The 12,664-nt window shown below is 36.4% G+C and overlaps 1 protein-coding gene across 1 annotated transcript in view; it reads left to right on the plus strand.

Moving 5' to 3' along the window:
- Positions 1–12,664, plus strand: part of LOC142339662 (phosphorylase b kinase regulatory subunit beta-like) — a 71,016-nt gene that overhangs the window by 37,027 nt on the left and 21,325 nt on the right. The window contains exons 4-9 of the mRNA XM_075389858.1: positions 18–730; positions 1,736–1,984; positions 2,552–2,714; positions 7,483–7,714; positions 8,029–8,292; positions 8,727–8,900. Of these exons, the coding sequence (XP_075245973.1) occupies positions 18–730; positions 1,736–1,984; positions 2,552–2,714; positions 7,483–7,714; positions 8,029–8,292; positions 8,727–8,900 (1,795 nt within the window). The remainder of the gene's footprint in view (positions 1–17; positions 731–1,735; positions 1,985–2,551; positions 2,715–7,482; positions 7,715–8,028; positions 8,293–8,726; positions 8,901–12,664) is intronic.

The raw sequence follows: 12,664 nt of genomic DNA on the forward strand, positions 1-12,664 counted from the left end.
TTGTGTGTGTATTTCAGGATTGCAAATAATCTGGACAAATGATGAGGTGAACTTTGTACAGAATCTGGTGTACTACATCGAGCGCAGCTACCGTGTGTCAGATTTTGGATTTTGGGAGCGAGGTACCAAGTATAACAATGGGGAACCGGAGTTGCATGCCAGCTCTCTGGCTATGGCCAAGGCTGCTCTTGAGGCTATCAATGGATTTAATGTCATGGGAGATAAGGGTACGTCATCTTCAATAATCTATGTCGACTTGGACGCTCATAATCGCAATTTACAGACGCTAGAAGCCTTACTACCTCGTGAGTCAAGTTCCAAAAACACAGATATGGCATTATTAACATCGATCGGCTACCCAGCATTTGCAATAAACTCTCACAAGCTACGTGACGCAACTCAGAATAAAATTTTGAAAAAGTTGAATGGAACGTTTGGTCTGAAACGGTATCTGAGAGACGGTTATGGTTGTGACAATGAAGACGATAGTCGAACTTTCTACAATCCGTCTGAGATTCAAAACTTCGAAGGAGTCGAATGTCAGTGGCCACTTGGTTTTGTGATGCTGCAGATAAATGCTTTGTTCTCGGGGGATTTGACTGAAGCGAAGAAATATTTTGACCTGATTGAACCATTGTTAGTTATGGATGATGATGGTTTGGATGTGTTGCCTAAGTTCTATTACGTCGATGAACAAGATTATGACCATGAGAGAAAACATCCTAATCAGGTAGCGTCAAAATTAATGGTTTTTATTTCAATGCTTCTAATTTGCCCATAGCATAGTTTGTTTATTGCTGAAAGTTGCATAGTTAGGTTATCGTTGAATGATAATGTGAAATCCTAGCGGCTGACTGACTTTTTATGACGGACGTTTTAACTGATTTTCTTTTTAACCGAACTAACTGAAGTTTTTGAACAATTCCAACTTTCTTTTTCTGACTCACATTATTTGAGTTTGAATCTAGCTCGTGAATCCTTGATGGTAATTCTACTCATTATATGTATTTAATTGCTCTGAAACAAAGTTTGTAACAATTTTATTAATCCTGTTGGCCCTTTTTCAAGAGATTTCAGGTGCTTCCGACTTTTCGACTGATGCTGTTGTAGCTGTCGTACAGAGCAGCATTTCGCGGCTAATTTTGGCGGGATACAAGCTCTTATTGCCGTTTTTTCACACACTTTTCGCCTGATAGTTTTTTTTGGCGTCCCACCATCTGACTTTTGGTCTTAAAACGGGAAAAACAGGAGACCTATGAGGACATCAAGTCTCTGAGCAGTTCTCTTTAAGTGTACAATTCAGTGAAGCTGCTGAGAAGACATAATTTCATGGTGTGAGCGACCAGTTCTGCGGTTTAGACGCCCGACCCCACTAATGCACCCTTTTTTCTACTCCTTTCCCCTCTCTTACTTAAGCTTTACATCTTAATCTAGTCTCCCTGAGATCCAGCTATTTATTGACGAAGTCAACTGCACGCCAGTCGGTTCTTGAGAGAACAGTTCTTTCGACGTTAGTCGGTTATGTTTTAAATTGTTATTCCTTTTTGAAGGAAATATTCTTTGTCATCAGAATCAATTTGACAGATTTAGTTTTCACAGAGTTGCGAAAAAGTTTCGCGATTTCGTCCTTAAAAAACGACAAAAAACAATAAATATGTACTAAACAGTTATTTTTTCGTAATGTCAATACGAATTTATGCAAATCTTGTTCCAAAATTACTACACTTTTTCGCAGGCCTCGCGAGAACACAGTGGTGAGGGTACAGATGGGAAACTGTTCCTCCTTGGTCAATCACTCTTCTTCATATCACGACTGCTGTACGAAGGCATGCTGCAACCAAGTCAACTGGACCCAATAGGAAGACACCAGGCCAGAGGAAAGAAGTCCAAGTGCTCGAAGGCAGCAGGGGTAGTCACACTCGTGCGACCTTCAAGCAGATATTCCGAGTTCCAAGCCAAGGCACCAAAAGAACTCTGCGTGCAGGTCAGAGAGATCTCTGTTGATTGATAAGAAATAAACATTTAGCTTCTTAAAAATACCAAAAGTATTGAGAAACTGTGTGACTAAATAATCTTTCAGTTCATTGTGCTCATTATTCTATTAAGGCAGACCAAAGGTGGGCTCCTTTTACGGCCTTAAGGTATAAAGAGCTAGGGCTACGTATTTCTGCGCGCGAAGTAGGCTAACCTATAAGACTAACCGACTCTGTAAAACACTGAAGGTAAACTTCTATTAATAGGGTGGTATTATAATACAGCACCGGAGTCAAGAGTATACACATGGTGTATCTAAACTAACAGACTGACTAGAGTTAGTGCTGCATGCGCTTTATATAAGAGAATAGTGTCTTCTCAGTCTCTGATTGGTTGAAGGAGTACATCCAGTGTTTCCACTGCTACACTATTTCACTTGAAAGATTTTTGACATTGCGCAACTGTAGTCATTGTGGAATGTAAAGTTGCTGTAAAGAAATAAGAAACCGAGAAAAAGTAAAGAACAATCTGTGAACAAACAGTTTCAAAGGTTTGTCATCTCATCCTTATTATTTAGGTTTGTGTGATTGCTCAAACAACTCGCCTACAATCGCTGCTAGCTACTTACGGAATCCTGTCACAGACTCCCAATCAGATAGAACCAGTGCAGATATGCTCACCCACAGAGTTGGTCAGAGCATACAGCTACTTGGGCACAAACAAACAGCTCGGACTATCGGGTGAGGAGAGACCTGTTTTTATTACCACTCAGAATTCAAAGTTGTAGAATTTTAAGGAGCTGAGCGCAGTTGTTTGTAAATTAGGGGGAGGGGTTGGAAGAAATAAACCGAGGTTTTTTTTAAAGTTATTTTTTGAGGGAGTGGTTACCGTGCTCTTACAAGGAAGGCGCAAAGAGCTGCCATTTTAATTGGTTTATTAGGAAGTTTGTAAAAATTATATTAGTCCCTCTGGTCTTTTATGGTGGCTTGCCTGACTTTGTTTTTAACGTTTTTAACTGGTTACCGTGCTCTGCAGTAAAAACGGCAGTAAGCGCCTGTATCCCGCCACAATTACCCGCGAATTGCTGCTCTGTGCGACAGCTACAACAACAACAGCTTTGTTTTTAACGGTACGCGACTCCTTTCGGTCTTAAACGAGCGACAGTTTAGGTTTGGCGACTGAAGTTTTTAATCTTGGACGTATGTATGTCTCTCTTAGGAGGGCGCATTTGATTTGTTCTTCAGTGTGGTTTTCTAGACCTACGATTTCGCACTCTGTAGGGCAGCTTACAGTTTTTCAGCTGCCTTCTCTTCAGCCTCAGAACTCGGAAGACAATGAAAAATTATACCCATCACTATATCAAGGATACGAGAATCTTTTCGATATATGTTCAAGGTGAAGATCTACAGCGCTGGAGCATTGACGAGATTTCCAACCGCATTGAAAGCTCCGTTTTGTTTATCATCTCTGCAACCTCGCTACTTCCGATTTTAGTCTTTGCCAGCTCAGCTCTACATGTTTTATGGCTGTATTTACCTCCTGCTTGGCTTCATTAATTGTTTTCTTGAAATTGCTTTGAGGCTTGGCCAACAGAACTGTTGATGAGAAAAATGTCATTATAACGCTATAATTGTGCTTTTAGCACTTTTCAAAGTTTGAGTGAGCTTTGCTGGCTTGCCTGGCTTTGTTTTTGATCGTACGAGACTCTGTTTAGTCCTAAATGAGCAGCAGGTTAGTTTTGGCGACTGATATTTTTAATCTTAGTTTTATGCCTCAAAAATGTTCTTGGCAAAAAATTTTTTAAATTGGTGTTCAGTAGAAAGAATCCTATTTTTCAGCTGTAAACGAGCTAATTGATTTTACATTTGAGGCAATTAGATAGGCTGAGCAACTGTTTGATAGAATTTGATTCAATCGATACCAGTTGTGTTGGCTGTTGGTTAGAGAGCATTGGAATGCATTTTCCGAATGGACCACTGAATTATCTCTGAGAACTGCTAAGCCTTCAGACAAGTTGAATTTTATTCGATTCTGCTTCGAGGGGCTGAAACTACCAGAGAAAATTTTAAGAACCGTGTATTATAAATAATAAACAAAGGTTTTTTGTTAGTTGAAGCATAGGCAATTAGTTTATAACCACAAAAAGATGGCTTTGAAATTAAAATTATCAACGCAACGTAAACACAAAAGAAAATTACTTAATAAACTATATAAACTGTATTAGTTCAGCATGGTATGGTGATTCATAGCCGCTGTCAACCTCTCAACGGCTAATATTCAGATGCTCTCCTTTTTTATTAACTGTACCTTTTAGTCACATTCATTTTTCATCTTACATGTCATTATCTTCACGTATGAATCCTGACTTACCTCGATCACTGTTTCATGAATGGATTTTAAATTCTTTCATTCTTTGAATTGCACACTGTTGGGAATACGATACGTTCAATGTCAAAAGAGCAAATTGAATAGAAAGGGGATAAAGCCGGGTCATTAAGTCAACGAGCATTATCAAACTTTTATTAGAGTGAGTGCTAACTGGCATTCGTATTAAGCTTGTAAGCCTTCAGTTTATCTGCTGATTTGGGTACGATTTTAGAATCTAACTGAAACTGCAAAACAAAGTAGAGCGCTTTTTGACACTTTGAAAAATAATGTCGATTTACTCTGTTTACAAATTTTACACTGTTTCAGTCCTCATGTGCGTCCAGCTGGTCAACGGCGGTTTTTTCCGGGCAATTTTTTGCTATGTTACTATTTTTAACTATTCATTAATCATCATAGATCATGAATGCAAAAAGTCCGATCTTTGTTTAAAACGCAGTAGCAAGGTTTCAGTCAAAAATCATACCGTCATCAATACTATAATAATCAAAGGAAACTGACACCTTGTGGTTAGTGGTGGTTGCTGAAGTTCTGAATATTATTCTCTCTCTCTCTCTCTCTCTCTCTCTCTCTCTCCTCTCTTTTCACACAAATGCACACTCGAGCGGACACAAACTCCCTTTTTTAACCAAAGCTTGTGATTTTCCCTTTTTCATTATCGATTTCGTCACTCATTGCATCACACTTACATCGCTGCGTTTTTCTTGCTTTCGCTTGGTTCTAATTCCAAGGACGTCGTGCAACCAACCCTTCTGAAGCCGCATATTACTTAGCAGCGATCTCCTTTTATTGTTTGGGTTTGACTCTTAGTGTTCTCTTAGGGGGCGCATTTGATTGGTGATTCCCTGTCGTTTTCTAGACGTAATGTTTTGCACTGTTTTGTGGGGCAGTTTTCAGGTGCCCTCTCCTCCGCCTGAGAACTCGAAAGTCCCTTTCTAGACAAAAGAAATCTTTACCCATAACTAATCAAGGATACGAGAATCTTTTGGATTTATGTTAAAGGTAAGAATCTACAGCGCTGAAGCCTTGACGATTTTTTCAATCGCTTTGAAACCTCCGGTTTTTTAATCTTGTACGAGATTCTGTTTGGTCTTCAATGAGCGGCAGGTTGGCTTTGGCTACTGCAATTTTTAATCTTGTTTGTATGGATCAAAAATTTACTTGGTAAACATTTTTTTAAATTGGTCTTCTTTAGTAGAAAGAATCCTTTTTTCAGCTCTGAAAAAGCTCATTGATTTTATATTTGATGCAAGTAGTTTGGCTGAGCAACTGTTTGAAAAAATCGGAGCATTGGATATATGTAGTGCTAGCTGTTTGTTAGAGATCACTGGAAAGCAGTACTTCAAATGGATATCCGAGGAGAAGAGAGCATTAAATTGGAACACTTCACATTTATAAGCATAGAAACTGTGTTTGAATTTGATCAACGAATTGAAAGGATTTAATGGCTTTTGTTTAATCATACGAGACTCTTTTTTTAGCGAGCGGCAGTTTAGGTTTGATAACTGAAGTTTTTATAGCTGCAAAGCTGTAAGCTGAGCGAAGCTATATTGCGGTGCTCTTGGTTTTTTACAATTCAAAGAATTTGAATTGTATTGGGGCGCTGTCTTTTTTTTAAAGATCTGTTCACACATTTTCATGATTTTTGAAGTCAAATTGGAGTAGTGATTTTGCTCACGCCGAAACAGGAAATGGACCGGAAAAGCGAGTGGTTTTGCGGCGTGAATTTTCCTCGCTCTAATTTTAAACAAGAGTGAGAAAACGGTGTTTGAACAAAAATTCGGTTTCTCGGTAGTGGTTTTTTGATTTTTACTCTGATTTGTACTGTTTTTTCAATTTTTTTGGATCGGATTTTTTTTCTAAATGGTTTTCCCGATCCATTCACAGCTCATGCTAGGCCTAGTTTTTCGTTTGAATTAAATTTTCATTTCTCGCTAGTGGTGTTTTTGTTCACATGCGGCATTTTGACATTGATTTTCTGTTTTTTTTTCTTATTTTTTATCTGATTTTTTAAAAAAAATCGTTTTCTGATTTCACTCATAGTCCATTCTAGGTCTAGTTTTTCTGTTTAGTCAATGAAAATTCTTTGAATTGTACGTCAGGACTTGTCCTGCTATGTTTTTTTGTTTCGTCGTCTGACGCTCTTTTTTCGTTTTACATTTGTTCACACAGCAAAGCTGAAAAAGTCAAATTTTCTGAATGACTTCTTCCTCTCACTAACGGCATTTGCGCGCGTGACGTCATTTCTCACTCGCTTTAGCAAAAGTTTTTAGGTTATTTGCGTGATTAGATTTTGATCATACATGACTTACCTCACTCAATAAAATGACTTTTGCACTTTAAAACTTAAGTTTAATTTGAATTTATATAAGGTCAAAGGAACTCATATATGCAATAAAAGTCCCTAATAAGAGGCTTCTGCGGAGTGAATTTTAACAAGCTTTATTAATTTATCGCTGAATGTTTTTTACCTAGTTTTTTGAGCGGCGTCGATTTTTTTTTCAATTTAGATCTGTATCTGTTTCTATCTCTATTATATAGCACGCAGGTCTATTGCTGTCCTCTGTTGTTCTAGTAAGACTTATGTATGCGTTTACCGCTAAATTTCTTTTTTCTTTTAAAATTGATTGTCTAATTTTGTCTTACTTTTTAATTAAGCAAGGCGCGTAAGTCATAATGGAATGTTATTGTTTTGGCGTTTTTTTTTCTGTTTTGGTTCTACTAATATCCTGTAACTTCAACTTCAATTTACTTGAGACCAAATGTTCAAGTTTTGTTTGATTTTACTTTGCTTTACCTTTTAAATGCCTTAAACCTCACAAATGCCTTAAAACACTGTTTGAAGCGCCTTAGTAACCCTGTTGCTTCGCTGACTGCCTCCTGTCCCTTCCGTCTGAAGCAGGCGACAATAGAGTACAGACCGTGTCTTTCTATCACCGCAATTCGTCCGACATTTGTTAGTTGTTTTTTATTTGTTTATTTCGAATTTCGTTGTGCCCCTGAAACGGTCCACGCCCTACGAAGAGCTTTACATTGTTACTAATTGAGATACTAGAAAACAAACTTTGGAGCTTCGTCTGAACTAAAGAAAGCCTTTGATTAATATCCAGGTTGTTGCTTCAGGTAGACCGAATCGTCCGTTTGGAGCCTTGAGCACGAGTAAAATGTACAAAATAAGAGGAAGAACTGTGGTGGCTTATCCCTTAGTGTTCGAGCAGAGTGACTTCTACATGGCACTAGATATGACCATGTTGGTTGAAGACATCAGAGATCTCCTTAGATTCGTGTGGAACTCGTGGAGTGTGGCGGGCCGACCTCTCATTACATGTATTCTCAGAGAAGACATTTTTAACAGGTGACATAAATGCGTTATTTTGTCCTTCCTTTTGTGCAATAAACCTTGTACTATTAATCACTTAACAATACATCTGGCTACGGTTGCCAGTGTTAAAGCGATTTGAATTAACGAGCCCAAAATTTTTTTCGATCGCGGACTAACCGATATTTTTGAAACATATTCTAAAGCGAATTAAAATTCCGTTTTCTGAATTTTTGAAGAAAACAGAATTAAAAGCTAGCTAATTTAGCATAACTGTATTTGCTGGAGCAGTGTTCGCTTCTTGTAAAAATTTGCAACCGAAAAAAATTAATTTTGTCTTGCTGTTTCAGCGATCAAGCAGCAGTGAGTGAATTACTTCAACTTTTGACCACCTTTCGCCGAGGCCATTGTGTGGGTGTGCCTGTTAAGTTAGGGAGGATGCAGACATTCATATCCGCCTGTTGCTGGGAGAGTCTAGACTTCCTCTCTGCTGTTGATGCGAACGAAGAGTACAAGTTCCAACCCTCCCAGTTCACATCTGCAGCTGTGAAAAAGGAATTGTTCACAGATGACAATTTGACTGTTACAGCCACTGCAACAGATACCGCACCTAAGTAAAGATGGCGGTTTTCGCTTGAAGGACTTTATTTGTGATGGCACTAATAATATCGAGTAGATCCTTTTTTTTCGAAAAATGTGATCTATTGTTTTTGACAGATATTCACTATTTGAAGTTCTGTAGAAATTTGGCTTCATCGGGTTATATCAAAAAAAAAAACTTGATACTTACGTGACAAAGCATCTGGCAATTGCAACCGATGCCCGAACTTGTTGGAAAGACTGGGTCCGCATAAATCTCCTGATTAATTTCCACAACGTTCAAAGCTTAGTGGCATTTTGTTTTGCTCATGAGCTATATGAACGTAACGATGAAAACGATGGCTTCAATTCAATATTAAGATTGTACTAGAATTTTTGAAAGTGGTAGTTGAATGCCTATTAGATTACTCTTGTAGTTCTCCATTTTTTAAGTGGCATCTCTTTTCAGCAAAGCTGCCCCTCTTCGAAGGTCAAGCATCCGGGAACTGCCAAAGAATATGGACAGCCTGAACACTGCTCAATTGTTAAATTTACTCTATGCTTCAAGCGAGAGTTTGCAGCTTCAAACACAAGTGCTAACTAGGCTCATGAATAGAGAAGGGCCAAACTTTTCCACAAGCAGGTAACTCGTTATGAACTCCCAGTGGGCAGAAAATTGCTAACCTAAATAGCTGTTCTTCACAGTTTTATGCATGAAACATACCAGAAGAAACATCTGAGACGGTTATCATTAACGGTACAGTTGTTCTTCGGGGACTAAGTTTAATCACCAAATGCAAGAATTTTGTGCTTTATCTTTTACTTCGTGCCGTCCGATTTCCGAATTTTATTCTGCGCATCCCAGACCATTATACTATGTGTTATTGCAAAACTATGCAACCAGAATGTAACATAAAAAATTTAAAAGCTATCTGAAATCATGTATTGAGACATCAAATGACGCCTATTTATAGATTTTGTGGAATTTATGCGAACTTTATGGAATTTGGTTCATTTTTGATGTTCGTTGCTTTTTTGGATCGTTTGTTGCTTCTTCGATCAGTTGACTTTCTGACCGAACAAGGAGGCTCGGTAATGTGCGTTTGCACATAATGTTTCGACGCTGCTCATCTAAATTTTTTACTTAATTTTCTACCAAATGAGGAAGAGATAAAAAATTACTATATCGTTCAACAAACCATTGAATGAATAAAAACCGTATACCTTAGAGGGCCGATGAGACCTGGCATTGATGTGACTACCAGAAAAGACAGCGATAAAAATCAACTATTTACAAATATTAATTACGACCAAAACTCGTACATTTTTTGAAAAGAACTAATTACCAAATCAAAAATGGCATTTAATAAAACCTATATTAAAGAAAACGTATTCGGTAGGTCATTAGAAAAAATTGGTACTTTTCCTCAATGCGACCTCATAACAAGTTGACACGAAAATAGCAAAGGGGCAAAGTTGCCACTTTTTTGAAAAAGATTAATCGCAAACTGATTAAAAACATTTTGTATCAACTGAAATCATTGAAACTCATTGATTCCTCCATAGAAAGTGACTGAGATCTTTCATTATCCAGGATACGACTACAAAAAGAATGCCAAATACAGGCAAAAATAAGAAGAAAGAATCTGCACGAAAACCCGCCAATTAAACATTAAGCTGTTCATTAAGAACTTTAAATTTTTTTGATTGCTTTTTTTTCAAATGGCAACAGAACCGGCCATTATTGTAATGCGGTGAAAAGTAAACAAATCTAAAAAAAATGGGCAAATGTGCCAGAATCACGAATAATTACAAATGTACTGTGTAGTACCAAGAACAAAGACTATTTGAGGAAAATAAAACAGTTATGAAGAGCAAATGTAGTTCACTGTACAAAGGATGTGACTTGTAACGAGAGAAACTAAGCTGCAATTTAACAGAAATAAGATTCGGAAAGCTTAAAAATTCATTGTTTTTTTTAGAACCAAATATTTTCAAAATTCATAAACATAAGCTTTCAACTAAACGAATAGACAGTTTAACTTGCATTGTCATAGAAAACTAACTGTGCCTGTTATTATTGAGACTAAGTCATAAGACTATAAAATAACAATAATTCCGAGTACAACTAAAAAGTTTCTCAAACAACTTAACGAAACTACAGGTTGAAATCGTTAAATTAAAATTGTTAAAAGAATATCTTCGAGAAGTTTAAAACTTCACTTCCGTCTCCATTGAACATCATAAAGTCTTTTAGTAAAGATTATCTGAAGATGACAACCAAAAGAACCACAAATACTGAAAAATATCTAAAACTCAAAATTCTTCTGAAACTAATTGATTAAGCCCTAACGACACCAGTCAAAACGTTTAATGAACTGAGAAGTTATTGTTTGGTACAACAAAAAACTAACGAGATCTCTCAATAATGAGGCGAAGTTACGAAAAGGATACGAAATTGTAAAATACGAAAACTAGAACAAAACGAGAAAAGTAGAATGTAGAAATTAATGATGCTAAGTTACGAGGCTAAGTTACGCTAAGATAATGAGGCTAAATAAGACTAATAATGAGGCTAAGATACGAAAATTATACGAAATTGTAAAATACGAAAAAGTTACGAAAACCAGAACAAATTGTGAAGTAGAAGAAAGTGGAAGAAAGAAGATTTGTTGTCATGAAAATCATAACAAAAAGAACCACAAGCATTAAAAATATCAAAAATTCCAAAAATTGTGAAACAATTTATTAAGCCCTTAAGACACCAGTCAAAACCTTTAACGAACAGAAAATGTTTGGTTCAAGAAAACTAACGAGATCTCTTAATAATGAGGCTAAATCAATGCAATGATAGAATTTTTAGAATACGAAAATCAGAACAAAAAGGGAAAAGTAGAAGAGTACTTTTACGTTTTTGAAAAAAGTTAATTTGAAAGCCATTAAAACCATTTGCTATATACCGATATTAGTCATTGAGTTGTTTTATGTATCTATAGCTAGCCGTTAAGACCTTTTTTTACCCCATATAAGGCATATGACACCAAAGAATAACAAATACAGGGCAAATTAAAAAGACTACCAAATTCTGCAGGAACGGAGTCGCAGCCTTTAAAAGAATAAGCTATAGACGCGATAAATATGTTCAACGCTTATTTTAAGAGTTTTTTAAAATATTTTTCACAAATGCGATAATATACCAAAAAAGCACCTGTTTTTACTGAGAATAAGCTAAAAGTAGACAGAAATTAGATAAATTTGGCTAGTTCAAAAAGTCACCCAATTTTTCTCAAAACATTTATGTTGAATGTCTTAAGAGACATTAGATAACACACAAATGCATTGTATAGTTCTGCTTACACCTCTTGAAGAAGCCATTTGGAATTTTGATCAGTGAGATTTTGCGACCAGATTGGAAAAAGAAAAACAAATGAAGGCAAAACACAAAATTTCACTTAGGTCACTAAACGTCGAAACCCAAATAACAAATAGGTTTTCTCTGAAAACAAACTATATGAACGTTCGGCCTCATTTTCACGTAAATAGTAGCTGTCATTAATTGAGGCTTAAATCGAAAAATATGTCAGTAATTAACATTAATAAAACAATGAAGCAAATTATTTTGAAAAAAGCAGTGCCCACATAAAAATTAAAAAAATTCTCGATTGTAAGAATCCGCGATGAGGTCAAACCTATCCCTGATTTTGCCGCTGGCCGAAAACCCAACCAATTGTTTCAAATGTTTGTGAAGTAGATCAATCGGTAGGTTAATTATTTCAAAAATAAAAAAAAAACAGTGATGCTTTTTGAGCAATTATTGAGTTAAATTTGCAAAAAAAGGGCAAAATTTTTAATCTGGAAGACTTTTATAGGGCGGCTTATTTGAACTAGCACTCTTTTGGAGATAACGTAGTCTATGTAAGCGGTTTCTAGGTCTCTACTTCTGGCAAACGTTAACAAATTTGACCAAAAATGCACATTTTGTGCCATTTTTGATGAAAAGTTCGAATATTGAAAATTTTAATAAAAATTTTAGCCACAAAAACTCCACTCAAACAATTCAGCAACGTTTTTCTATCTGTAACAAAAACAATGAGACATGAAATTTTTTTAAAATTTAAAAAAATTTTATATTAATAACAATGAGCCAAATTTTAGCGAAGATTACGTTAAATGTGAAAACAAACTGTCGAATGTTCACAAAACTTTAAACCTCGATAACTCCCTGTAAAAAACAAATTTGAAAAAATCTTTTTATTTCCATATTCTATGATGTACCTGCTTTCTAATGATACCATTCACAACTCTCTGCGAAATTGACTGAATAAAAAAAACCCATTTGAGTATATAGTTCCTCCCTCCCCACTAAAGTGGGTGCTCGGAACAATCACATCGGTCCTGTTCAAAGTT

The sequence above is a fragment of the Convolutriloba macropyga genome, chromosome 5 (assembly GCF_964194025.1).
Source record: "Convolutriloba macropyga chromosome 5, txConMacr16.3, whole genome shotgun sequence".
Taxonomy (NCBI): domain Eukaryota; kingdom Metazoa; phylum Xenacoelomorpha; order Acoela; family Convolutidae; genus Convolutriloba; species Convolutriloba macropyga.